The 25,957-nt window shown below is 50.0% G+C and overlaps 5 protein-coding genes across 11 annotated transcripts; 2 read left to right on the plus strand and 3 right to left on the minus strand.

Annotated features, from left to right (window-relative positions):
• Positions 1–210: 210 nt before the first annotated feature.
• FVEG_01443 (hypothetical protein) lies at positions 211–2,625 on the minus strand. 3 transcript variants are annotated; one of them, XM_018888410.1, is made up of 6 exons: positions 2,185–2,625; positions 1,579–2,115; positions 1,428–1,515; positions 999–1,373; positions 496–864; positions 211–450 (listed from the first exon to the last, which is right to left on the minus strand). In XM_018888410.1, the coding sequence occupies exons 2-6, from the start codon at positions 1,739–1,741 to the stop codon at positions 366–368; spliced, it is 1,080 nt and encodes a 359-aa protein (XP_018744314.1). In that variant the 5' UTR covers positions 1,742–2,115; positions 2,185–2,625; the 3' UTR covers positions 211–365. The 3 variants fall into 3 exon arrangements, with proteins under 3 accessions (XP_018744314.1, XP_018744313.1, XP_018744315.1); XM_018888409.1 differs by having other exon boundaries at positions 1,579–2,133; XM_018888411.1 differs by lacking the exon at positions 2,185–2,625 and having other exon boundaries at positions 1,579–2,168.
• A 1,304-nt stretch (positions 2,626–3,929) lies between these two features.
• On the minus strand, positions 3,930–5,400 carry FVEG_14840 (hypothetical protein). Its single transcript, XM_018903852.1, has 2 exons — positions 5,263–5,400; positions 3,930–5,205 (listed from the first exon to the last, which is right to left on the minus strand). Exon 2 carries the CDS (start codon positions 4,800–4,802, stop codon positions 4,572–4,574), a length of 231 nt encoding a protein of 76 aa, XP_018744312.1. The 5' UTR covers positions 4,803–5,205; positions 5,263–5,400; the 3' UTR covers positions 3,930–4,571.
• A 207-nt stretch (positions 5,401–5,607) lies between these two features.
• On the plus strand, positions 5,608–13,134 carry FVEG_01441 (AGC protein kinase). Of its 2 annotated transcripts, XM_018888408.1 has the most exons (3): positions 5,656–6,709; positions 6,758–11,210; positions 11,265–13,134. In XM_018888408.1, exons 1-3 carry the CDS (start codon positions 6,227–6,229, stop codon positions 12,023–12,025), a joined length of 5,697 nt encoding a protein of 1,898 aa, XP_018744311.1. In that variant the 5' UTR covers positions 5,656–6,226; the 3' UTR covers positions 12,026–13,134. The 2 variants fall into 2 exon arrangements, with proteins under 2 accessions (XP_018744310.1, XP_018744311.1); XM_018888407.1 differs by having other exon boundaries at positions 5,608–6,709; positions 6,758–13,134.
• A 1,903-nt stretch (positions 13,135–15,037) lies between these two features.
• On the plus strand, positions 15,038–18,435 carry FVEG_01440 (hypothetical protein). The gene is made up of 2 exons (XM_018888406.1): positions 15,038–16,478; positions 16,548–18,435. The coding sequence occupies exons 1-2, from the start codon at positions 15,963–15,965 to the stop codon at positions 18,042–18,044; spliced, it is 2,013 nt and encodes a 670-aa protein (XP_018744309.1). The 5' UTR covers positions 15,038–15,962; the 3' UTR covers positions 18,045–18,435.
• FVEG_01439 (hypothetical protein) lies at positions 17,127–22,952 on the minus strand. Of its 4 annotated transcripts, none has more exons than XM_018888403.1 (5): positions 22,142–22,952; positions 21,938–22,033; positions 21,216–21,856; positions 21,038–21,161; positions 17,127–20,988 (listed from the first exon to the last, which is right to left on the minus strand). In XM_018888403.1, exons 1-5 carry the CDS (start codon positions 22,362–22,364, stop codon positions 18,725–18,727), a joined length of 3,348 nt encoding a protein of 1,115 aa, XP_018744306.1. In that variant the 5' UTR covers positions 22,365–22,952; the 3' UTR covers positions 17,127–18,724. The 4 variants fall into 4 exon arrangements, with proteins under 4 accessions (XP_018744306.1, XP_018744308.1, XP_018744307.1 ...); XM_018888404.1 differs by having other exon boundaries at positions 18,306–20,988; positions 21,950–22,033; positions 22,142–22,665; XM_018888402.1 differs by having other exon boundaries at positions 18,325–20,988; positions 21,938–22,078; positions 22,142–22,663.
• Between the last annotated feature and the right edge of the window lie 3,005 nt (positions 22,953–25,957).

The raw sequence follows: 25,957 nt of genomic DNA on the forward strand, positions 1-25,957 counted from the left end.
AGCCCCGCGGTGCTAATTGTGTGCCTCAGCCACTCAGCCACCTTTAACAGGCATAGGGTAAAGAAGCATACCTCATTTCACAACAAGGTAAAGTAGACCATTTTGAACGGTCATGGATCAAAGTTGACTTATGATGTTGCGCCCCCTGGACGGTAGTATGCTCCTCTCATTATTTACAAATAAGAGGGTCTCAGGAGAGATTTGAGACAGGTGTGGTTTTTAACGGATTTTGTAACTTATAATAGCTAGAATAGGTAAGGAGAGATGCCAGAGATATGCTCATCATTAAGATGTCAAAATAGTAAACAGTAATATCCAAACAACAGCTACCGTTCCCCCCTAGTGGAAAAACACAACACAAACTCCTATTCACCCATCATCGAGTCCTTACCGCTGAACACACTGTCGATAGCATCTCGCACCTCAAATTCCTCCATTACAGCACCAAAGCTTGGCAAGTCAGTATATGCGAGCGTAACATTGCAGAAAACTTACCCATAACATCTCACTTTCCGAACGAGCTCTTCACTCAGCTTTCGGAAGTCGACCACCTCCAATTCATTTGCCCTTGGGTGTGACATGAGCATACCCCAAGACATGATAGGAGTTACCTCACCATCGAGGTCGATGCTCTTACTTAAATCCAATAAAGTGGCAAGATCTGCTTTTGGTACTTCCCACGTCTTCTGGTTCGTATCGCCATCTAGTGGAATATGAGTTTTCCCGAAGGGTAAACCTGGTCTTGTTTCTGGAGCCGGATCTGGCGGGCACGATGCCATAAGTGCATGCCCACAGGGTTCGCCCTCAGGCTCAGATGCTCTCTCAACCATGAACTGGATATGTGTCATGCACGGCCTCTCGAGACTATATGTACCCGCAGTCTGTTAGCTGATCTAACCATCAACATGTCCTGCCAAAGCTCACCCATGGCGCAATGCAACTCGCGTCATATCACACAGAGGGATCACTGGGGATTGTTCGAGTAGGAGTTATCGTACGTTAAAACGAAGTCAATGCCCGCCTGTTCCAGCCCAGGGTTTCCACGATAAAGCGGCTGGGGCATTCCGTGCGGTTGGCCGGTCGTGGAACCTTGATTGACGGCCACAGGTAGGTTCATTGGTGAGCCAACTGACGGCGCCGTCGATCGCGAGGTCAAGGGCGGGGAACTTGTATTGACTGAACCGCTCGTCGCGCTGCCTGCAACATGCGGGCTGCTGTGTTGAAGCCCAGCCTGTGCCAAAGTGTCTCGCAGCCGTTTGTTCTCATCGGCCAATCTCTCCCTATCCAATGAAACATTGCTGAATACCTCTTTGAGACGAAGAACTTCATCTTCCAGTGCCTTGATGTAGAGCTCCTTTCTTTCGCGATGTGTTCTGACAAAGGACACATGTTAGATACAGGCATTCATCGAGCTTGCGCAACATTACCTCTGTGCCTGACGATTCAACTCTTGCCGCCTGGTTAAGGCCGGCTTGCTGTTGGGCTTGGGCCCTCGCTTCTTGGGGGGGTTTCCGTCTAAAGCATCAATCAGTCCCGTGAGCCCCAACACGGCAAAGGAGTCATGTCTGAAATGCTTACCGCGCGTCGTCCTCTTATCGGTCAGACTCTTGAAAAAATCAGGATCGAGGGTGGAGGCCGCAGCATTGTCATCTTCTGAGCTGGCGACAACTCGGTCCGGCGAGAGTGACGAAGAGAAGGAACGCTCTGTTGCGCCAGCAAGATTGGCATTAAAGGCAGCCATACTGGCCGCTTACCTACTATATGAGTGGTAGTGTCGGGCGTTAGTCACTTGGGCCCCAAGAATCATGAAGTGTATGAGGCTGGACACGGAATCGCCAGAATAAAACTGTTGTTTGCAGCAAGGACTGCCGTGGTTGTGCTCCTGTATCATGAACCGTTGGGGATCGGAGGCGTTCCAGTTGCGTATGATGTCGACCCGACTCAGGTAGGTGTCAGGTTTGAATGTCTTTTTGTAATTTACGGGGATTTGATCAGTGTGAGGCGATTAAAACATACACCACATTAGTGCCATATAACTTAGTAGCTTGCTGCAATGATTTGACATACTCGAGCAAGGAAGTTTGTTGCTTGGTCAGATTGATGATCGTGGGAATTCTAGAACCGGAGAAGTTGCTAACGCATTAGTCAGAGTTCCGTGTGAGTCGGCGCCACTGAATCACTCACTGCATTGGATCCAGGCAGTTAAGTTGTGCAGCAATCCATGATTTCTACCTGGGTACAAACTCAATGTACCTTTTATGGTGATGCACCTTCCATGGCCGACTGAGTTGGAAGGTTACAACCAGTCAAAAACGTTGTTGTACAGGTAAGGTGGGTAACATGATAAGCTGAAGCACCTACGTAGTGCCTCAGACTGCGATGTTCGGGTGTCAGCATTGACGACCAGGGTAGGTACCTACCTTACACTTCAAACGCAGCCCGGTTCTTTCAACATGGGGATGCTTAGGCCCCTTGCCTTACATATGTTGGTAGCAAAGGCCTAACAGCGAGGAATGTTAATCCTTCATATCATCAGAAAGCTATTAAAAAGAGAAAGGGCGGCGTCACTAGGAGGGTTGGGACTAGTTCAGGCTTCTGAAGCGGCACTGAAGCGTCCAGTTTGAGAGGTCGGGAGTCTGATTGACAGTGGAAGCATACCTAGGTAGATACGTAGATTTCTGTACCATTCCATCATGTGAATTGATGTTGCCCCGCACTGGGTACCCCATGGCCGCGAACGGACGGGCTTTTGCATTTGCTGTCAGTTTGACATGGGATCCATTGATTTGCAATTATTCCGTACCTACCTACTTACCCAGTGATGCTCTACCATTGATACTTTGAAAACCCCATACTATTCACTACAATAACTTCAATAAGTAGGTCGTTATAGGTTATAATCTAGGACCCCTTGAGAGTTACTTGCTCATGGGCAATTGGATCTGTGTAAACCCAGTCAATATCTGATATATCAAAGCAACGCATTAAACACGACGCCATATTTCATGTACAACCTGGGAGGTATCAACACTAGGTACCTAGGTAGCTTGGATCTTATACACAGACTCAATAAATGATAATAGATGTTTACAAACTTCATCGACCTCAGTTAGAGCAGTGGCCAGATCAGTGACTGTGGAGAGAGATGGTAAGTAATCCCCATGCGGCGTACAAGCCCTTGGTTTCCCAAGGTTTTCATCAGATTCGAGAGAGCGAGGAGCCTTGGGGAAAGGGTCGTTCCGAGAAATAAGACAACGAGATCTCGCTCGACTTGCAACAGCCAGATGGCAGAGAAACCTACGCATGATGGGCGCTTTGGCTTTGTACTGTTTCACCAGCTTCAAAATCCTATAGTTCTTAGCAGAGAATTCATCCGTTCCTCGTCGTCCTTGTGAGATAGACATTATCTACTGGAGACACACGATAAAGTCACTACCTACCTATAAGGTATGTATAACTACCGGACTAGATGTAAGAAAGTGCCAGTTCACTGAATTCAACCAAACAGTTACACAATGTACCTTGAAGGTAAGTGTTGTATGTAGCTTCATATTCCTCGATTCCCCGGATTCTAGCTCGATGCCCTCAGAAGGCTCTCGAAGGGCGAATCACTGGCAAAAGTACCAGCAGTTGAAATGGGTGCATGAAATATGACTTCGCAACCGTTGAATGTTGGATGCTCAATTTAGTAAGTGGTGTTATTGGTCATGGTTACGCATCTATTTTGGTCAGGGGGTGAAGCTGGAGGCTTGTGTAAACACTCGGGGTCACCAAATGGGTAACATGACATAAGATGGTGGTGACTGGCATTGCAGCTAAAATCTTGGGATGGGAGGGGAAACGGCACCAGCATCAGCTCATCTCTATTATGAACCAGGGACACTCGTCCAAGTAAGTCTTGATCGTTCGCGCAGATGAGATGAGGTCAGCCCGCGTGAAAAGAAGTGGCAGCGGTGAGCAGTAATAACACAGCCACGAAATATATAGAAACATCACATAACAGCAGCATGAGTAGTCACTAGGTACATCATCATATTGATCATGCACTCTCCGTCACTATATCCATTTTCATAGCCCATGTCGATGTAATTGTGACAAAGCTGCTGTATCTGCGCAGCTAACCTACACTTGCAACCCTCCTAACTCGTTGCAGCACTAATCGAGGACACGAGCATGCAATTCCTCGAGCGCAGACAGGGAAACTACTATAATAACCAAGACAATAATCAGTCGCGCGTGGTATGAGGAGAAAACATCATCGACCTTGGATTATGGGTTGTCATGCCGCTATGAATCCACAGACTCGATACTGCAACCTTAGAGCGAAGCTATCCATAGTTATGGAAATAGTGGCTTATTAGCTAATAATTCAACACAGCTCCGGAACGACCGCAAAGAGATGTGAAAAAGGCTCGTAAGGGGGACGTAGCAGTTGCGGCTTGACGGAATGTGTTGCTTGCCTCTGAACTTGCTTCTGCTTCAAAATGTCCGGTCCGTTTCCGCGACGCCCGTTGTTGGCCAGTGGTCTGTTCAATGATAATTCTTTGCAACCCGTCACCTGGGCAGGATGCTTACTTTAGATCTACCTCCGTCAACGCCTGCATCTGCATCTGCACCGACGGCCGCGTCTGCGCCCCCGGGTAAGACAGCAGCAAACTGGACGCCATTGGACTGTCGATTGGTGGACAAGATTTGTGATGCTGCCACAGGAGGCGGAGATCATCAGTTTTACGCTCTGCGATGTTCGTGATGCAGCCCCAAAGAGGCACCTGATGAAAGAGACTTTTCCATATTTTATCCATTCTGATGGCACACGAACTCCCTCTGCGGCTCTCAAATGGACCTATGGAAGGATTATGTAGTTTGGGGACGGAATCTCGATCGACACAAACAGTCTAATGTCTTGCCTTTCGTGTGACGCCTGGAGGAAGGAACCTCAATCAATGCTCCCCCCTTTCAGTCTCTCTAGTCTGTCCATACCATCGACTGCACCCATTTATTATCAATGCGACGGTAGCTTTGGTTGCTGGAAGAAACTGGAGGGGGGACCTCCAGGGACGGGCCTAGTATTGCATGAAACTTTGCCCGACAACCTAACAAAGACTGGTGATAGTACATAAGGTATGAAGAACGCCCGCCAAACAAATCGAACACCCTCCCCACAGTACCCTGCCATCCTTCTGATGGACAGAATTAATACAGTACCTAACTTAGGTGTCAATGTCATTGTAAAGCATTAGAGCAACTTAGGTTAGTAGTTACCTGGTATTACATGTTTCCGGTTTGGCGAGCATAGCGACTAAAAAACCTTTGAAATCGGGGGCATTCAGTTGATATCAACAGGGTTTTAAGAAGCAGTGGAGTGGATTGCGAAGCCATTGATTGGAAAGCGGGTGCCGGACACCCACTGCACAGTTACAGTGGAACATCATAGGTAGAGGCCATAGCTTACATCAGGACCCTCAGTGTCCGTCTGTAAAGCGCTGTAAAAAAAAAACAAAAAAACAATACATACATACCCGCAAGGTGTTGTAGCTTTGCAGGGCTAGGAGCTTGATTCCCGGGAGATGGTGGGGGGTGATTGGTCTAGCAGCGCATTCCCCCGCTTATTGTATCATGAGAGGAACGCGCTTTCACGATGGCCTAAGGAGCCATGGCTCACCTGGGCCAAACTTTGTCTTTCTTCCCCTTCGAGGCTTAACGGCGATTCTTAAACCCTGTTCTGCAGTATCAAGCAAGCTCCCGAGGAGTGAACAGACTAGGCAACTTCAAAACCAGATCTATCGATTGTGCTGTCAATTCGAGGCGCCTCCCTTTTACCTCACCTCGCCTCGTCCGAGCAGGTACCCACGGTCACGATCACGGTTGGCCCCATTCTCGGCTACACCTGAAGGCGCTCGCACGCTTGTAGAAAGTCACCCCTTTGACTTCCAGGTGTTAGGGTTACAATTCGACCTCGACCTCGTTTTACGGTTCATGCTTAGAAGTTGTACAGCGTCAGCCCGAGAACCCTCGCTGTCGACCCTCAGTCATGTCTCCGAGTCTCGCGGGTCTGTAGTTCTGGCGCCCTTGCCAGACCCCGAGTCTCCCCACTTGTGCTTCTGCTGGAAGCTGCCAGCTATCCTGACGTCGGGCCCTGACCCAAAATCCCACGGTCGACGATACCTGCGAAACATCCACTGCACTATCTATTCCTGGTTTGCACTTCAGTCGCTTTTGAGATAAGATGGTTTCCCCGTCCGGCGCCATCCTGGCACCCCCGGCAGTTGCCTCTCTAAGGGCACAACAGACAACTGCTATGGAGAGGTCTTTGAGCCAGGACATCCGGGAAGAGCGCGAGGAGCTTCGAGAAGCTGCTGAACAGACTCTAAATACCATCGTGGACCTCAATCTTGATGGAACAATTAAATGGGTCAGTCCCTCGTGGACTGATGTTGTAGGCACCCAGTTTGAGACAGTCAGTGGCCTGCCTATCTCCGACCTGATAGTTAGCGACAACAAAAATGTGTTCACTGAAGTTGTCGAATCCATGAAGAAAGACGATTCTCGGAGCCACAGAGTCCGATTCGCTGTCAATATTGGACCCCTCTCGAAGCTTTTACCTATCGACGACCTCGAAAATGACCCCGAGAACGAGCAGTCACATGCTGTAGACCTTGAAGCCCAAGGAATTATGGTATACGACAGTGTCTCGGGTGGAGAGAGCCATGTAAGATTCGTCGATGTTGGCTTTCTGTGCAATACTGATCTCGTCTAGACAATGTGGATGATTCGCCCTTGGATAGCTCCACGAGAAATCAAGATCGACCTTCCCAACGTAATCGTGGACTCGTTAGGCTCAGGTGCTGAAGTCCTGGCGAGCTATCTGACTCAACTTGCTGAGAGCGGACTTGATGACCCCGAACAACAAGAGCCTCCGCCACCGGTCCTCTGCCGCATTTGCGAACGTCAGATCCCTCGATGGTGGTTTGAGAAACACACCGATTTGTGTTTGCAAGAACATCGGGCCGAGATGGATGTTCAAATGGCACAGGAAAGCCTGACTGAGCATCGACATTCGATCGTCAAGGTGCTCGACGCGTTAGAGGCCCGCAAGAGCCGGTCACTTGCTGGCGATCAGACGCCTGTCCCAGTCGCCGAATACAAAGGTTTGCCAATTGGGCCGCCGCCATCAACTCAGTCGTCACCTGGCAGTTCATTGCCTCGATCGAGGGAACGTTCTGGAGGACTTGGGCATACTAGGGCACGCTCGTTCGCTATTCGACGACCTCAGGCTCGAATTGTCGAGCTGCTCATGGATCTTTGCGATACCGCTATTGAGATTAGCACACCTGCGATAAAGGAGTCCTCAACCCAACAAAGTGGCGATTTTAGAACACAATCCCCGCAATCTGAGTCACGAATATCACAGGTTCTGCAATGGCAATCGCCAAGCACCAATACTCTGGAGCAGGAACAAGGATTGGCTCTGTTGTGCGCTGACACGGAGAAGGTTGCTAGGAACAAGGTCGACGCTGTTTTTCGTCACAGGAAAATTATCGAGTATGCTGAACGTATTCGTATCGAACTTGCTTGCCTTGTCCAAGACTGTATCGACGAGGCCCTGAGGAAGGCGGCTCGCATAGCCAACGGCGAATTGACCGACTCGACAGAAGAAGAACGGCTCAACTCAGAGTACGAACAATGTGACACATGTGATGAAGGTACTGGAGACGACGATATACCTCCAGAACCCCTTGTCTCTGAACCTCAGCATCTTCTGCAGCGAGGCAGCGAAAGCTTCACGGAGCCCTTGAGCAACCCATCTGTGCTAGCCACTGCCCTTCGCCAGATGAATCTTTCTGAAAATAAAGACCGATCAAGACCAACGTCGTTTGTGGCCTCTACTAGATCAAGCAGCCCTAAAGAGTGTCCTACGCCTAGATCTCACTTTGGCGGGCAGAGTAGCCTTGGGGTTCAGGCACGAGATACTCGCAGAGACTCGGTCTACTTAGAAGGTGACTTTCTTGATAGCGAGGGCAGTTTTCGATCGTCATCAGTGGCATCTCGCAATGCACCAAGGACCGAGTCCCCCATATCTGAATTTGGAGACCTCCGTCGCGCCGCGAGCACGAGAAGGCGACATCGAAGGAGTCTGATTTTACCTGGTACTTCTTCCCCTCACCGGCAGGAATCACCCTCGAGACCAGGACAGCCGTCCTCGCCTTTACGCATTAAAGCAAGGGGATTTCCTATGTCCCAGGAAGGTGTCGTCTCTCCAGAGGCGTCACCCATGCTTCCGGGCAGTGACTTTAGTTCACCTGCCACGCACAGTCACAGACATCACCGGAGGCAATCTTCAGCAGCCATTTCTGATTTCGTCATGAAGCCTCCGCCATCGCCTCGCCTAGGTGCGAATCAAGCACCCCCACAGCCTCGCCCAACCCAGCCATCCATCAAAGATTTTGAGATTATCAAACCTATCAGCAAAGGTGCCTTTGGCAGCGTGTATTTATCAAAGAAGAAGTCTACAGGAGAGTACTTTGCAATCAAAGTACTCAAGAAAGCCGATATGGTCGCCAAGAACCAAGTCGGCAACGTCAAAGCGGAACGAGCTATTATGATGTGGCAGGGGGAGAGCGACTTTGTTGCCAAGCTTTACTGGACTTTTTCGAGCAAGGACTATCTATACCTGGTGATGGAGTATTTGAATGGTGGGGATTGTGCTTCGCTAATCAAAGTTCTGGGTGGTCTCCCCGAAGAATGGGTGAAGAAGTATCTTGGTGAGGTTGTCCTTGGAGTTGAGCATCTTCACAGCCGAGGCATTATTCATCGTGATTTGAAGCCAGACAATCTCCTTATTGACCAGAAAGGCCACCTTAAGCTCACAGATTTTGGCTTGTCTCGCTTGGGATTGGTCGGCCGGCAAAAGCGAGCATTGAATAGTGAAAACTCTGATGGAACGCCAGACCTGCTCAAACAAGGACCCTTTGCACGATCTGCCTCTATTGCTTCGTCAAGATCAGCGTCACTTGATCTCCACGGACATACCCATTCCCCTGGTCAGACGCCTCAGATGACACCCGAAGTCGGAAGCTTGGCACAGCCTTCTTATTTCAGTCTTGGCCAAGAGACCCGTCGAGTATCAGGTACTCACCGAAGTGACAGTGGTGGTAGTGAGACACTTGCTCGTATGGTCACCAACTTTTCCTTGCATGACGCAGAGATAGCATCCCAATCGAACAGCGTCAGGTCACCCCTAGATGAGGAGGCAGTTGCGCAAGGCTCGCCCGATCTACCCATGAGTGTTAGCTCGAGAATGAGTATGGATAGCCACGTCAGGAACTCTCTACCACTATCCAATATGATGCCACCTCCAATGGCGCTTTTCAACCCTGAGGATACAAACAGACGCTTCGTGGGAACACCTGACTACCTCGCCCCTGAAACTATAAAAGGTGACAAACAAGATGAAACCAGCGATTGGTGGTCGGTCGGTTGTATTTTGTTTGAATTCCTTTATGGTATCCCACCGTTTCATGCTGGTGAGGCCGAAGAGGTTTTCGAGAATATACTAGCAAGGAAGATTCAGTGGCCTGACGAGAATGAATGTGAGCCCATTTCCGAAGAGGCAAAAGATTTGATCAATAAGCTCCTGTGCATGGAGCCTCACCAGCGTCTAGGCTCCAATCGCGATGACAAGTTCGCCTCTGGTGGTGAAGAGATTCGCCATCACCCTTGGTTCCAGGATGTCAATTGGGAAACGCTTTTGGAGGACGAAGCTCAATTTGTCCCACAGCCTGAGAATCCCGAGGACACAGAATATTTCGACGCCAGAGGGGCAGTGTTGCAGTCTTTTGCGGAAGAGATGGAAGATCAGGCGTCTCCTCAGTCCTCCGCAGCTGGCTCTGAGTACGCTGAACGGCCCCATGATGCCCTTTCGCGGGTCCGGTCTCAGGTCAACTCTATAAACCGAAAGTTGATGCCGCTGCATATTCCCCCACATGTCCGAGATTTGAAGTCGAGGCGTTTGAGCGAGCCGGTGGCGATGGACGACTTCGGCTCATTCTCATTCAAGAACCTACCTGTATTGGAGAAGGCTAACAAGGACGTGATCCAGAAGTTGCGAGCAGAGGCGCTAGCCACGCAAAGTAAAGGAACATCCGTTAGCCCCGGGGCACCCAGCAATGTTATATCACCAGGACCGTCGCTGGAAGGCAGCCCTGTCCTATCAAACCCTGTCTCCAGAACCATCTCCAACGCCAAGGCAACAAATCGAGCACAATCGCCATCTGGATTTGGTCATACAAGTGCGTCGCCCAATCGAGCCTCCCAACCATCATCACCCTTGTTGGTTTCATTTGTCGCTGGCCCAGGTGCCGACGGACGACGAAAGGCGTCGAGTAACTCTTCCAGTCTATCGCACCAGTCAACTGCCGCATCTCTGCAGCCAGGTTCGGCATTCGAGATACCCAAGGTTCCCCCAAGCCTGCAAAAGGCCGCTACCACGGTCGCAGCATCGTCTCCAGTCCAGAGTCGCAGTGCGGCGCCACCTCCTCTGTCACTGTCTCCCCAAAAGACTATATCCACCCCACGACAGTCTAGCAATTCATCTGCCGGACGTTCGAGATCACTTACTGTGGGCTCTCAATCTCAGGACGGCAGTCCTGTTGCTTCTGACATAATGCACCATCATCGAAATCGGAGAAGCCAAGTCTTTGACATGTCACCGTCCTCATCAGATAACGAAGGCGAGAAGCATAACGCCCTTCTCCGAGTACAGAGGCGCAGACAGAGCTCAAGGCGGCTCTCGCAGATTGCCTTCGATGGAGGCCCTACTTTCCGGCCTCTCGATGTGCTGATTTGTGAAGATCACCCGGTATCTCGCATGGTAATGGAGAAATTGCTTGAAAAGTTGAGATGTCGTACAATATCCGTACCAAATGGGTCTGAAGCTGTTCGATACTCGATGAGTGAGATCAAGTTCGACGTCATTTTCCTCGAGTATCAGCTTCCTCAAATCAATGGAGCTGATGTGGCACGAATGATTCGGGAGACCAAGAATGCTAATTCTCACACACCGATTGTAGCCATTACAGCTTACCTCAAGGAGCTTCAAGCACCACATTACTTTGATTCATTAATCGAGAAGCCCATCAGCTCGTCCAAGCTTACTGAAGTTCTGCGCGGATTGTGTCAGTGGCGGCCCGAGTCACCAGGTCAATCATCAAGTATGCCACGCCCGATCCCAATGGGAATCCGCAAAGCCAACTCACGACTTGAAGACAGTCCGACATCAGGCTCGTCCATCTTTGCGAGTCGACTGGGAAATGCAATGATGTCAAGTCGTGAGGACTCGATCACATCATCACTATTTGGTGATTCGGAATCTGTGACGACTGATGAGTTGCCGGTCGTTGTTAGTCGCAAGCCAACAAACGAATGGGACGAAGGTGGCTTGAACATCACAGACAATAACGATGCCTCTGACCCCCTAAGGAAGGGAGTACCTTCTCTCGTTGCTCAGCAATCCGCGCCGGCTCAGATGGAACACCGCCCACGAAGCAACGATAAGCTGAGAGGGCGACGAGAAGGCCCTGAACATAGAACTTTGGAGGGCACCGAATCAGCTGATGATGAAGACGAAGAACTGGGAAGTGGTCGAGAAAAGCACCACGGCCGCAATAGCCAGCAGATACTGAGCAAAGCCGGTCTGCCCAGCTCGAAGCTCGGCATTGAAATGATGCGGGCCAACAGTCACGATAGCTTGACAGTGGGTTCGGAAAGCACGCCTGAAGCTGTGACGCAAGTCGTGACCACGCCTTCAAAGGAGATGGAGACTGGAGTTCTGGATGGTGAAGTGGTTGCAGAACCCACTGCACGTACTCCACCTGATGCAGGACTGAAGGCAGAAGGTGTTACACCCAATAAGGAGAAGGATGGAACAGACAGTGTAGACGCAACACCTCGGCCTTTAACGGTTGTCAAAGGAGATGACGATGGCGGCAATGATGGGGAAGCGACACCACGGCCAACTGAGAAATAAGAGTTCCCATACAAGCTCGGTGCATGGCATGAAATGAGCTACTGGGTACACATGGTCCACGAAGATGTACATGTTTCGCCCGGTATCTTGAAGTTGGAATTTCCTTTGTATCTATGAAATGCAGCGTGGCGTTTGAGCGATGACAAGTGAGTCGACTTGGACTGCGAATGAAGGCTTCGAATGCAAGCGATAGTTCGACGACTAAGGGGAAGGGTTTGCAGGCGAACAGACTGATCTGTGTGAGATGCTCCAGGGATTCCCGCAATATAGGAACTGGAGCTTCCCTTGACTTCGCTATAGTTGACATTTCTTGGGGATGCGAGCTATGCAAAGATGAGAAGGGGGCCATAAAAACTGAAGGGGATAAAAACAACAAGAAAAAACCAGGATGCAGCTACTGGTGCATGGAGACTTTGGCCCCGGCTACAAATATAAAAGAGGTGGTGCCTGTGAATGTTTGGAGTGGCGTTGAAACAATATAGCAGATATAAAGGCCATGGCTGTGGATTTGATCATAACTAGGTACTCAATTGTTTCTACATTCACTTGCTATGTTAGTCTTGATCTGACTAAACGCACACATAATGTCACCAGCCCAGCATACCACAGCGAGCATTTGAGATTAGTAGGTATACTGCGCACGCAATGCCGATGTCTTGTACTGGTGGGTGTGGTTTTGCAATTCTCAAAAACGTATCATGGCCGCAAGACCAAAGTAGCTGGAACAGAATTAACGAAGGAGAAAGATACCTGAGGTAATCATAGTGTATGATTGTTTCATCTTAGCCCATAGTAATAAGTCCAGTCAAAGCGAAAAGCAAAGGAAATGTGAAGAGGGGGGCATTGAATATAAGGTAGCGTGGGGTCTGTAGTCATGAGTGAATCTTGTGTCGAGGCAGCTTCGACAACAAATGGCAATCAAGTACATGGTTTCATTGTGCAGGGGGTTGTGGGAGTGCTATCCACCAACTCAGTATGCATACGTGTTATGGTTATTACAAAATGGGGGAAGGATGGAGAAGTTGAGAGGGGGGCATACAGTAGGAGGGTGGATAAGATATTCGAGTTGCTTGCACAAGGTACATACATACCTTAGTAACTACCTAGGTATGTAGGCAGGCAGGCATCTGGGACGCCAGGTTATCTGTCACCAATATTTGGTGACGAGATGGTTATTGTAAGTGTTGCATCGTCAGAAACGCATAGACGGCCATCACTCGATGGCCAGTTGTTTGACGGCTACATGATACCGATACAAGGAATGAACTGGAGAAAGAGAAATGTAACGCACGCGACAAGTTTCTAGATGCATACAAAAAAGCTCTCGGTATAAGATTGTGGACTAGTTGGTGTCTGGCTTTTTGTTAGCTCATCTCGTCACGGGCTGCCTGTCTCAGGTACCTACCTAACCTGTGTAGCCTGTTACCTATCCTACCTTTAGAGAGCAAGAGAATATGAGACTCGAGCTTAGGGTGATAAAATAAACTCCACAAAGGGTATCTTGAACTCATCCTAAGTTTATACTGAATTACCTTAATCTTTTTGTCACTTAGGCTCAAGGTCCCGAGTTTTAATTTCCTCCCCGGTTCGACCTATCCATACAAAGGTTGTCAAGATGAGCTGAGGGGGAGTGACTCGACAGATGCGATGCAGTACGTAAAAGATTACAGGCTACCTACTAACCTCACGGAGAGGAAGCGGGGTCTGGTTAGCAGCGATGGAGGCATTTGTCTTTTTTTACCGGTTACCTAGGCCGCCACGAAGAAGTCTCGCAGGTTTATGCCAGGCAGTTAGTTACCTAAGTTGGGATCGACGCAGGAAATTAAGCTTTTGTTTAGCTTTTACTCTTAAAGTAACAAGATTTAAACACGGTAAAATAAGGGAAGCAGGGAGGGCTTGATTCAGCACGTGAATTGAGTTGGGCTGTGTGAGTGACTGTGTGGGAAGGTTGCATTGACCAAAGGCCATGCATGGGCAACCAGGCACCTCAGACGAGAGAGACAGAAAGACCAACGAACGACCTCACACGACCTCTTTCCGCATTAGGTGGACGTCGTCAAAAGAGGACCCGCCAGATGTACTTTTGTACCTTCTCTCCAGTTTTTCATGCAGCGAATTTTTCCTGAATATACCCTATTTAGGCTTAGGGCACCAATGCCGAGACGCGCAGCTGCGGCTCCCGACAGCGCCGAGGCGGGAAATGGAAATAGCAGAAAAAGGAAAGACTTGGCATCGGTTGACATGTATCAAAGGGAAACAGACAACGAGGAAGACAAGCCAGAGAGCCGAACACCCGTGATATGTACTGACTGATGGGGTATGCATGAATTAAAACTATTAATCTCCCGGTGTCTGGAATAGGACACCGAAAGGGAAAAAGAATTATGTATGTATGTATGTATAAAAAAAAAAAGTAAAAGTAAAAGGTGGGAGGGAGCTAAAAGGGCCGTAAAATGAGTGGTGCGGAACGCGAGCATTCAGAACGCATCGAAACAACAGAAGCTCAATGGCTGAACAAGGATTTTAGAGGGTCAAGACCCTGACTCTCTCAACTCTTTGAATGCAATGATGCGAGTTTTTTTTTTTCAGCAGAGATCGGCCTCGTAGGCTCGTTACCTGCCAACGGCGTCGGCCGAAACAAGTCAGGCGGGTCTCGTAGATGCCGTTTTATCCGGGTCCGCCAGTCTCTGCCTGTCTCTTACGCGCTTTTGCTCGCGTGCGTAGCTGCCCTCTCAAGATAATGAGCGAACCCCAGGTTTTTCCTTGTCCGAATTGGATCCTCCTCTTGCAACCGTCCAGCCTGTTACGCTTCGGTGTCGAAAACGTGCTTCTCTCCAAGTCTCCCGTCGATTTGTGTGAGCCTCATCCGTCAAATTCAATCGGGTACGGCACATTAGTCTGTTACAAATCTGTAAATAACGACGTCATTGCTTCTGGTATCGTCATATACTATTCAACTTTGGAGTTGACCTTGACATTGCCCAATCCCCTGCCCTCGCACTGCATTGTGCACTCTCAGACGCCAATAACATTGCATATCCTTTATCCGCACATCTCCAAACTAGTACAACAATCGGCTGTCCGTGGCTCAGCATCTGGCCTGGATCTCTCGGCTTTGTGATGGATAAGGGCATGACCCAACCGGCGGCGGATCTCATCACGCATTGCCCACCCAATGCCATGTCACCCACCCTCCCACCCACTCACCCCTGGTGTTTCTTACATTAGTACATACCTACGGATAGTTCTAGAGCTAAACCTATAGCCCGCTTTTCCTCTCTGTTTCGACAGCTCCCACGCATATGTCGGTAACGGTACATTGCCGCAAAGCTCTGGCTCTGCCTCTGGTCCCTGAGGCGAGGACGAGGCGGCCACAGTTGCTTTCGGTCAAGGAACGGGACACGGGAGCTATCCTATCCTGCACACCCTCCCAATTTGACCCCAGAGATCGACTTTCGTCCACACGTTCTCCCACGAGGTTAATTTACGTCTTCTTACTGGCTGCTGCTTCTTCAAGATGCCCGTCACACTCGTCTTGAATATCCGAGCTCTTGTTGCTGCTATCTCGGTCGTGATGTAGTTCAAATACTGCCCTTCCTCGCGCCATGAAGAGCCGTCGGTTTCCCGTTTCTCTCCAGAGCCAAGACAAGGCAATCCCAAGTCTTGAATTCCTCAATTGTTCGTTATTCGTTCCCGACCCAATCTAAGGCGGGCCCTCGGCAATTCTTCTTTGCCTCCAGCATAAAACTTTTCTACCCCGTTGGTGGTTGGCATTTTCGCTTTGCGCATGGAATATACATCTTGTTCCACCTAGTCTGTCTACCCGCCTAGTTATTCCTGCCTCCTCATATCAACAAAACCCCCATACACAACTGCGGGATCACCTTGAATCAAGCACCTTCACCATCACCCGAGGCTCCAACCGCCTTCTCTCAAAATGGTTCATAGGCACCATCATCATGAGTCTACAATCCCAGGCGAGATCCCTGTCCCGCACGGTCCTCCAGACAGCGATTCTGAGCACATCTCAGATGAGCCTATCGCATATGCCACTGCTGATGAGCGTCGCATCTTCAGCCATGTAACCCGCCCAGACGACTCCTACACTGAGGACGGCGTCTACTGGGCTGATCTGCCACTGACTCAGCGTTATCGCTTCGTTTCAAAGGTCGACAACGATGCTGCCAAGGAGGAGGCCAAGACTGCTTGGTCCATGTTCAAGGAGGACCCTCTTTCGCCTTTCTCGTGGTATTTCCGCCATGCTGTCATTCCTGGAGCCGGTCTTGGTCTGGAGGGTTATGTCCTCTTCTCCATTGGTAACCTCGAGCCTCTCTTCAAAGCTGTCTGGCCTGATTGCTGGGGCAAGGAACCCACTACCTGCTCTCACAACTGGATTGCCTCCGTGACATACCTCGAAATCATCGGTATCATGGTTGGCCAGGCTGTTGTTGGTGTAAGTTCTCCCTCCCCCTTCTGTTATTACCGTATATATGGTAGTTTCCATTGTACTGACTGTTCGTAGGTTATGGGAGATTGGGTCGGTCGCCGATGGGGCCTCATCCAGGACGCTGCCATCATGTTTGTCGGCCTGCTCATGCTCACTGCCTCGTGGGGCCTTACCCTCCAAGGCTGGGTTATCTGCTATGCCTGGTCTCTCTTCTTTTACGGTTTCGGTGTTGGTGGCGAGTACCCCATTACAGCAACTTCTTCTCTTGAAGGTGTTTCTTCTGGTGGAATTATCTCGACTCGTGAAGATCGTCTGCACCGTGGCCGCCGTGTCACCACGGCTTTCCTCATGCAGGGCTGGGGCCAGTTCGTGAACCAAGTCATCCTCATTGTTCTGCTCGCCATCTTCAACAACGGAAAGAGTTCGCCTCCCTACAGCAAGTCGGCTGCCCAGTATACTTTCCGACTGTCCTTTGCATTCCCTGCCATCGGTACGCTCTGGCTCCTCTACTATCGTACTTACCGGATGCGCAGCGCTGGTAAGCAGCTCGCTGAGGCAAAGAAGCGCTCCAACGTCACTGGCTATGATGTGAATGCTCTTCGCCACTGCTTTTCCAACTTTGGTGGACGTCTCTTTGCTACTGCTGGTACTTGGTTCTGCAACGATGTCTTCTTCTACGGCAACAAGCTTTTCCAGGGTCAGTTCATCAAGGTCATCTCTCCTGACAGCAAGTCTAGGTTCACTACTTGGACCTGGAACCTTGTCAATATCACCGTCTCCCTGGCCGGCTACTATCTCGCATCTCTTCTCATCGATAACAAGATGTACGGCCGGAAGATGATGCAGCAAGTGGGCTTCTTCATGTGCTTCTTGATGTTCGTTATCCCCGCCTTCAAGTTCGACTACTACACCAGTCCCGCGGGTATCCATGCTTTCCAGGCCATGTACTTCATCTCGTCCTTCTTTAACCAGTTCGGTCCCAACTCGGTCACCTTCCTCGTGGCTGGTGAGGTGTTCCCCACGCCCATCCGTGCTACTGCCCACGGCTTCTCCGCCTGTATCGGCAAATCTGGCGCTCTTCTCGCTTCCGTTCTCTACAACTACATCGATGACCAGACTAAATTCTACGTCGTCCCATGGTTCGGTCTCGCTGGTATGCTTCTGACTTGGATCTTCCTTCCCGACACTACCGGTCTTGATCTTAAGGAGCAGGAGCGCCGCTGGTACTATATTCGGGATGGCAAGGAGAGTGAGTACCACGGTGTTGCTGTCAACCCTGCTCATTTGTCCCTGTGGGAGCGCTTCCGAGGCCTCGGTAAGAGTTACGACCCCGAGGCTGACTGGCGGACCAAGGTCCAGGATATGCGTACCGAATGGGAGCTTGTCCAGGCCAGCCGCGGTCCCAAGGAGACTGAAGGTGCCATGCCCGATGACGGCGAGTTCTCGCCAGAGATTCATGAGTTCTTCAAGCGCTCTAGCCCCAAGCACATTGGCCGTCGCGACGAGTCTCTCATGGTTGACCCAATCAATGAGAAGACGGCTGTGCCGTCTGATGATTCTAATTCGAAGTGATCATGTCCAAGCATGGTTGTATTCGGAGCGAATCACTGCGTTACACACATTTTATTCCGTAGCAGTCAGCGGTTTACAGCATGATCTTGGCGTCTGGGTTTAATATATCATTAGTTAGTCATTCCTGGTTTCGGAATTTAAAAGTTCGCGTATGTCACTTTGATACATGAGGAGGTATTATTATTATTATGATGCATGTCTAAACGGGAGAGGGGCAGATGAATCATGTATCAGCCCAGACTTGGGCTTTTACAATAAGTACGTATTTCAAATCTTGCCTTGCCAATGATCAAAGAGGTTTGGTGACATATAAGAGATGTAACGATAATGAGCCAGTTGCAACTCCAAGTTGCGTACTAGACTAAATATAAACATAAAAACATAATGCCTGATCAAAGGATATGCTGATAGTAAAACAAAAATGCGACCAATGCCGCCGTAACTCTTGGTGGTATCTAGAATCGAAACTTATTCCTGCGGTGCACCAGGCACATACTCTTAATGATGCTAAAAAATAACAAAAGGGAAGAAGGGAGAGCAGAAAAAGAAGAAGTAGTAATGATGAATAATCGCTTCACTGCCCCTATCGTTCAATATAATCCCAGCCGTAGCGTTCGTTCAGTTTTCATCGGACATCGTAGTAGTCCTGTCAATTATACAGCCCATTTTGCGATCCAATGTTATCGGGGTGATCCTTGCAGTCGGGTTGGCTGACTTGACGTATTTGTCGTTGGCACAATTACGCCAAGCACACAGTCATCTAGATGTTCATAGAAATCCTGCGCAGTACCAAACCCGTTCTTGCATATAGAGCACCTTGCTTTCGTGCCTACAGGATCATCCACCCCTGGTAGCCGGTGGCCGCTGCTATGGCCTGTCTGGTCAACTTGATGGGCAGCAGTTAGGTGCCGTTTGAAGACATCGGCACGAGTGAAGACTTTCTCGAAGGGGCTGCCAACACCAGGACAGAATGGGCATACCATCGTTCCACGATAATGAGTAAGAGCATGGCGATTCTTATCGTACTTGCGTGCGAATCCTTTCGTATGGTACTCGCATGTTACGATAGGGCATTTTTCAGGCCGCTCTTCTTGGTGTGTAAGCATATGAGAAGCCAGGTCGCGAAACTCACGGCCACAGTCCGGATGAGGGCACCTGGTGCGATTTTCAGTGGGCCGTCGAGACGGACTTGCTCGTTCGATTGGTATTGATGGTTCGATAGAACTTGACGAAAGTAATGGACCTAAGGTAGAAATTGCTGGTAATGCATCAGGAATCGTGGGGACTTGTTGCGGTATCGGATCTCTGTAGTCAGCGGGTGCTGGATAATCGTCCATGTCATCTTCACCGCTGGAGATATGCTCTTCCGGAACATCGACCGATTGGCGCACTTCTCGCATCCAGTCTTTCAAAATACTCATGGATGGCCAGTCACCACTAGCTTTACCCACTCGATGAGGTCGGAAGTGTGCGCGGCGGAGGTGTGCAGCAGCGTTATAATATGCGCCATAGCGTTTCTGTGCTAAGCATGCTTTGCATCTTGACAATGGAATCACTGGTTGGGGGGCAGAAGGCATTTGGCTCTTGGGTTCTTTGCAGACCCATCGCTTGACCGTGGCTGAATGTTTGGCATCAATATGGCGGCGTAACTCGTGGTCACCACGGAAGCCATCTGGGTGTTCATTACACTTGTCGCAGTACACTCGGCGTAGAGAAGTTCGACGAGAAGGTGGTTTTAGCCTTGACGGGGAAATTGGTTCACCCGAAAGTCGCCGGGATTCCAGACGTGGTGATACATCATCACCTATCGTATGTCTTCGGGTGCGTCCTCCAACATCACCTGGCAATGAGAACTGACCAGGCAAAGGAAAATCCGACCGCGAGCCAGAAGGTATGTATTGTGACGACAGACCTGCTGAAGTAAGGGATGGCGTGGACTTCAGGTAAAGCTGTCTTGCCGTACTCTCCAGTTGTGTTAGGGGGAAAACCCTTGAGCCCCTTAAATCTAATGATTGCCTTCTTGGCAAAACAAAGCCGTTAAAACCAGCATTAGGGATTTCCCCCATACCGAGATTCATAAGAAAATCAAAGCTCGAAAATAAATGCCGTGGCGGCCACTGGTCTCGGCGGATGATTCTTGCAATGTTACGGGCGATGGGGTCTTCGAGCTCAGATACATTGGACAAAGGGTCGTTTGAAGTAGCGAACAGAGAGACCAAAGCTTGGTAGACACTTCGAATGACTTGGTCGGGTCGTTCCGTGGGTGTTGTGCTGGCCTGCGATGGATCGCTTCCCTGGAACGATAAGGCAATGTCAACCAATATGGTGTTAACGGCACTAAAGATGCAGATCGAAACGAAGACCCCTAGCCACTGCCTCAGGCCCATAGTAGGTAAAATAGAAGCTGCGAAATCCAGAGATATCAAGTACCGTCGGGTACACTCCCTCAAGGAAACGTTGCGCTCGGTAGACGGACGATGATCAACAGGCGTGCGCGGAAGATAGGTGCCTTCGCTCCGTAATATTTGGCTCGGCTGAGAGGTGTCGTAAAATATGATTTCGCGCAAGAGCTGCTTGACGCGAAAAAGCGAGGGATGTGTCGTTTGTTCCTCTTCCCGGGACATGGAAAACTGACCGCTGGCACTCAACAGCTCCAGAAGATCAAAGGCAGCACCCCGGAAACTTGGGCTAGAGGCAATGAGCTGTAGGACAGGTGGCGCTGTCCCTTGATCGTGGTAGCCAGGACCTAGAGGCTGGTTAATACGCTCATCAAGGCCAGGCTCTCCATCCTGCCACCAAAAAGTATCCTGAAAATCAAGCCTCCAGGCAGGCCTTTTTACGGCTAACAAAGTGGGGTTCTGGGCGAGTATTTGATCGTTGATGCTCCCTCGCCGAGGATAAGAGGGTGTTAGCGGTGTTTGAGGTTGTGACCAGGCGAACGATCCTATCAAGGGTCAGCTAAAGCGGAAAGCTGGACAAAGAATGGCCGGTACCTTGAAGCAAAACATCAACAAGAGAGGTCACTGATCCACGATAACATCCCAAGATACTCCAATGTGCCTCGGACTCGGATGACGGCATCCCCGAACATCGGGAACAGGGGTTGTTTGCATCGCACTAGAATGAATGGTAAGCATTCAAGGTCACTCAGCAGATAACGGTGTGACCTACAGGTCTGTTCGAAGCTCGACATCGAAGACACGGGTCATTGTTGTGGAGTAGCTTCAGCTCCCCTATTGACTTCAGACGATCATGTCCGACGCGAGCTCTTTTGAGAGGAGGCAGCTGTGGGTCAGATGTGGTTTCCTCGCCGCTTCTTGACAGCGCAGTTTTAGGGTCCGAGAAAGAGAAGCTTGAACTGTGGTCCCTTCTTGTCGTCGCTGTGGAGGCGGTTGAGGGTGTCGGGAATGGTAGAGGAGGGAGATTACTCGTTACGATTGTGGTTGGGGGTTGAATAGGCGGCAACCGATCCCGAGGCAGAGCACCGCTGCCTGTCTCTGGTATTTCGGAAACACTCGAAGAGCTCTGGGCAGGCACAAATGATCCAGATTCACCTGCAGTCTTCGCTAAGTGCAGTCTAAGGTGGTTGTCCCGTTCCAGATGCGTCGAGAATCCGTAAACATAGTGGATGCATTGTTCGTCCGAACACTTAAAGGGTGCCCTCGAGAAGTTGGTAATAGAAGTAGAAGCCGCGGAGGGGAAAGAGTGTGTTACTCGATCATGATGCGCAAGATGATGATCGAGCCATGATGTATATTCTTGAGGTGGTGGAAATGGAGATGAGCCTTTTAAAGCGCGGGCGACGTCCATGTCTATACTGTTAGTTCTACCCATATCAGATACTCTACAGGAGGTTGCAAGATAGACCGTGCACAGCGAGGTTCTTCACTTACTCTGTTGCTTACATGCAGCTTCGAGGCATTCACAACGATACTGGAGAGCCCGAGCCTCTTCAGCTTCAGAAAGAGAGGGGATGTTTGATGAAATGCCTACAAAAGTGAGAATTAGATATGACTTGGTATATTCGCCACAGACTGTGGAAGGTCAAAATCTTGGTGACAGCGCTCCAAAGTAATGGAAAGCGGAACAGAGCGTACCGTAACGTTCGACAAGATTTTCGAGGGCACGAAGTTTGTGCCGCAGCATATCGACCTCGACAATGGCATTGAGAGTAACATGTCGACCTTGATGATTTGGTGACGGTGCAACTGCCTCCGACCCAGTGCCTGTATCAACCTGAGGTCGCTGACGTTGGCCGGCAAGATCAAGATGGGACTCCGGGTCGGATAGGCCCCGTGGAGTGTAGTCATCCCGGCTCATCTCTGGACCAGATCATCTCATCTCGTCCAGAGTAGACTTTTCTATGAGTTCCTGTTGAATGGGCCTGAGCTGCTGAGCATGACTGGTCGCCTTTCCGGGAAGTTCGCTGGCTGGTTACTGTTCGCATCTGCCAGTGGCCATTTGTCGGTGGTACACAACAGAAGGTGGGCAGCCGTCGCCCGAAGCAAGAGAGTGAGAGGATTAGAAGGAATAATTAACAAGACGAGAGTATGAGCCCCCCCGGACGGGCAATATCAAAAATCGATCCGGAGGCTCTCGTGGAGATGTTAGAAATCAAGACGAATGAACGAGCCAAGATTTATCAGAGGGCACGAGCGCACGACATTGCATTGTGCTGGGCCCTCACCCCCCCAAGGCCCCGGCCTTGTGTGAGGCACAGCGAGGGAGTGAGGGCAAAGAGTGAGCAAGGTGGGGCATAGCTCCCCCGTCACGGCAGATTTGGAGATAGTGCCGACAACGATGCGGTGCGGTCTCTGGGCCTGGATCCGTCTGGAGCCCGCAGTTAGCCAGGTATAAAGCGCGGATTGCAAGGGCGCCGCAGGGTACAACGCTTTGTATTCGCTGTCGAACTCAGTTGATTACAGGAGAGCTTCTCAACTGAAGAATGGGCGACAGAGTGAGAAAGGGCCGTGCTTCTCTGCCCATGTTGGCACGGTATCTGACCTGTTGTAAAGCACTGGATAACTCAGTGCGAATATTGGCTTGTCAGTATCGTTGGAGGTATCCCAGGGCCATGATCCCAATGACAGACAGCGGGGAACCACCCACCAACCGGGTCCTAGCAATAGCCACGAGTCCAGGCATGAGAGCGATTCCAGCACCACAACCCTGCGCGAGCTGTTCGTCCCGTTCGCCCTGCTGGCCCAGCTCGCCCCCTCGTCCGCATGCTCCATCACGGTGACCTTGCCATGGTAGCCTTGTCGGGGTAGTAGCCCCTTCTCGGTCGTAACCCTGTCATGGAAGGTGGCCAAGCCTCCCAGGTACAACGGTTATCGAGCGGGAGGAGCGTCAATCGACGAGAATGTCAAGAGCTGAGCACAGTATGTCTATCTGGGCAGCTGGCTTTGGTGCCGCCTGTTACATTTCTCGATAGCCGTTATTTATTACGGATAGAGTAGAGAGGCTGCAGGAACTGAGACAACGTGGGCGTAACTCAAGCCGTTGCTGTGGCTTTGCGCCCACGCTTGTCATCGTGGGCAGTGCATGTGCATGCTGGCCGATCCTTAGCGTTGGTACTGTCTTTGTTTGATATTGTTTCTTTTCACGTTTGAATCGCAGCGCCATGTCTCGCCGCAACGTGGACAGCTTCAGTACGCGCTTGACCCTCCATTACGTTTCGTTCTTTGGCTGAGAAGATTCAGTGGGGCTGGTGATTTTCCTGCCGGTACTGTAAAAACGAGAGGACGTTTGGTGAGGCTACTTGACCAATTCCCAGACCCAAGGTAGCTCTCACTGCTTTGATCTCGGCCGGGCTTGGCTGGGTTTGAGATTGTCCAAGGGAGAGAGATTGCTAGGATAGTGTGGCGAATGCGCCTAAAAGTTCCGACAGAAACCCTCGGGGTTGTCTAGTCTAATCTAGTTCAGAGCCAGAAATGAGAGGACCAAAGAACCAAAGTGATAAAGCGCGGAAGATAGTTGACGAGCAAAAAGGCCAGCAGCGCCTGAGGAGGTCACCCCATGTTCGTCCCTGTTGTCGACGCTACTGCAAATGGAGGTGCTGTGCTGGAGGCACCTGTATGTATGGGACTACAGTATGTTGCTGTACTGAGCATTGGTAGCGTGTCCGTCTTTATCTGTCTCCAAAGACACGGTCTTCCCTGCATATGAGTGATCGACTACGACCTTGGGAAGCATTGATCAAGCGTTTTTTATCTGACTTTGCCGAGATTGGCATTGTGAAGCTGAGAGTCTGGAGACCATGGCTGAGGCGTCATGCTATTGCCATATCCTGGATAGTAAAGTTTAGTATAGCCGGGACAATTTACCCAATCCCATGGCAATGAAGGAAGCTAGGAGCTAAGTGAGATGGAGATAGTAAGGTGTAGTCGCCTGGTAAAAGCTGGGTAGCTCAGGTACCCTGGGCCTGGCCCAAGCTCTTTTGGAGACTGTCAAAAGTCAGAGCCGGAGGCGCCTGGTCATTCACTCCTCTTGTGTACCTGAGTTGGTGGTAGGTTGGCAGGCAAGTATGCATTTCTCTTCAAGCATTTTTGGTTGCTACGCGTACTCTTCCCCACGTAAAAGAAGATGACTGACTTAAGTACCTAGGTTGATGATAAAAGTCGGTAAGCTTGTGAACATGAGCTAAGAGCGTACAGTGTCACTGACAACCCGACAACGGAAGACGGGACGGGATTGTGGGTGTGGAAGAAAATTGTGGATGTCAAAGTCCATGTTGATGTGGATGCTGGATGGCGACAAAATGGACCATGCTCCTTCCCGACTGGAACTCAAGGTTTTGAAACCAGAGAAGGAGCCAATAGGAGAAGCGACTTCTGGAACCCTGGACCGCCCACATCAACGGTTCTTAGGCAGATGCAAGGATGTTAGTGTTTAGCGGCCATGCATGCAGCACAAGCGCACATTCAATCGAACGTGAGTAGAAGACATGGGCCAAACAGAGCAGGAAAAAAAAAAAGAAAATCAGGGAATAGAAGCTTGGGTACAGAATAGGTTGCCAGAGACCTACATAAGTTATGCCTGATGCAAGGTTTTAGACCCTGTTGCAAAGGATCAACTGTTTAGAATAGTCTTCTTTTATTAATTCTTTCTTTCCCTCTTGTTTTATTTAAAGACGAATATTTAGGTATTTACAAGAGAAATAAATAATCGCCGAGGGCAGTAGGCACTCTTACCTAGGGCAATAAAAACTGGGTCACTTTTACCTGTAGGCTGTAATCCTCTGCTTAAGTTTCCTGATTTCTATCCGACCTAAATAATAGGTACCTACCTAGGTAAGGTACGGAGTAGGTATGAGGGAAAGAATGGAAGGTGGGCAAAGGGAAAGAAGCCACAGGGCAACGCCCAAGCGTCCCCGCTTCTTCAACCGTCCATTGCAAAGCCACGAGTTTTGGAAATAACCCTGGTCGACCCTTCATCTCGTTGGTGTTCGAGGCTAAAAAGGCAGCCCATGTCTGAATTTATGCGACATTTACCTTAGCATGAGGCATGGCCATCGAGGTAATTAATTCCTAAATTGCGAGCTGGGCTTCTGGAGAAAGACCTGCAGCACCTTATCTTATTACCGCACCTTGCCTTGTTCCCCCCCAGCTGGGCCTCCCTTAGCCAAACATGGATTACCTATGATCAAGCTCTTGAAGCCAACCCATTCCTGGCGCTCGATGTAGCAAGTGTCTACATCTAATTTCTTTCTTCATCTCGATGACCTCAATTTCAAGGAAAATCTGCAACCAGACATGTCGTATGCTTAAAGTACGTACCTACCTAACCTAGGTATGGTACCTTAGGTAAAGTGCTCAGAAAACGTCCCCCCACCAGGCAAGTTTGCAAAAGTCACTAAACGATACCCTGGCCTCGCGCAGGGGCGTTAGAAAACAAAACCTCAGAGTTTGACT

The sequence above is a fragment of the Fusarium verticillioides genome, chromosome 1 (assembly GCF_000149555.1).
Source record: "Fusarium verticillioides 7600 chromosome 1, whole genome shotgun sequence".
NCBI classification, from domain to species: domain Eukaryota; kingdom Fungi; phylum Ascomycota; class Sordariomycetes; order Hypocreales; family Nectriaceae; genus Fusarium; species Fusarium verticillioides.

Excerpts from the sequence above, each read along its gene's own strand:
- FVEG_01443 (XM_018888410.1), bottom strand. The coding sequence starts at position 1,741 with ATGGCTGCCTTTAATGCCAATCTTGCTGGCGCAACAGAGCGTTCCTTC. Across the intron at positions 1,516-1,578 it reads CGATAAGAGGACGACGCGCG|ACGGAAACCCCCCCAAGAAG; the intron begins GTAAGCATTTCA and ends TTGATGCTTTAG. Across the intron at positions 1,374-1,427 it reads TTGAATCGTCAGGCACAGAG|AACACATCGCGAAAGAAAGG; the intron begins GTAATGTTGCGC and ends GTCCTTTGTCAG.
- FVEG_14840 (XM_018903852.1), bottom strand. The coding sequence starts at position 4,802 with ATGGATAAAATATGGAAAAGTCTCTTTCATCAGGTGCCTCTTTGGGGC.
- FVEG_01441 (XM_018888407.1), top strand. The coding sequence starts at position 6,227 with ATGGTTTCCCCGTCCGGCGCCATCCTGGCACCCCCGGCAGTTGCCTCT. Across the intron at positions 6,710-6,757 it reads TCTCGGGTGGAGAGAGCCAT|ACAATGTGGATGATTCGCCC; the intron begins GTAAGATTCGTC and ends GATCTCGTCTAG.
- FVEG_01440 (XM_018888406.1), top strand. The coding sequence starts at position 15,963 with ATGGTTCATAGGCACCATCATCATGAGTCTACAATCCCAGGCGAGATC. Across the intron at positions 16,479-16,547 it reads TTGGCCAGGCTGTTGTTGGT|GTTATGGGAGATTGGGTCGG; the intron begins GTAAGTTCTCCC and ends GACTGTTCGTAG.
- FVEG_01439 (XM_018888402.1), bottom strand. The coding sequence starts at position 22,364 with ATGAGCCGGGATGACTACACTCCACGGGGCCTATCCGACCCGGAGTCC. Across the intron at positions 22,079-22,141 it reads AAATCTTGTCGAACGTTACG|TCTGTGGCGAATATACCAAG; the intron begins GTACGCTCTGTT and ends GACCTTCCACAG. Across the intron at positions 20,989-21,037 it reads TGTTGATGTTTTGCTTCAAG|GATCGTTCGCCTGGTCACAA; the intron begins GTACCGGCCATT and ends GACCCTTGATAG.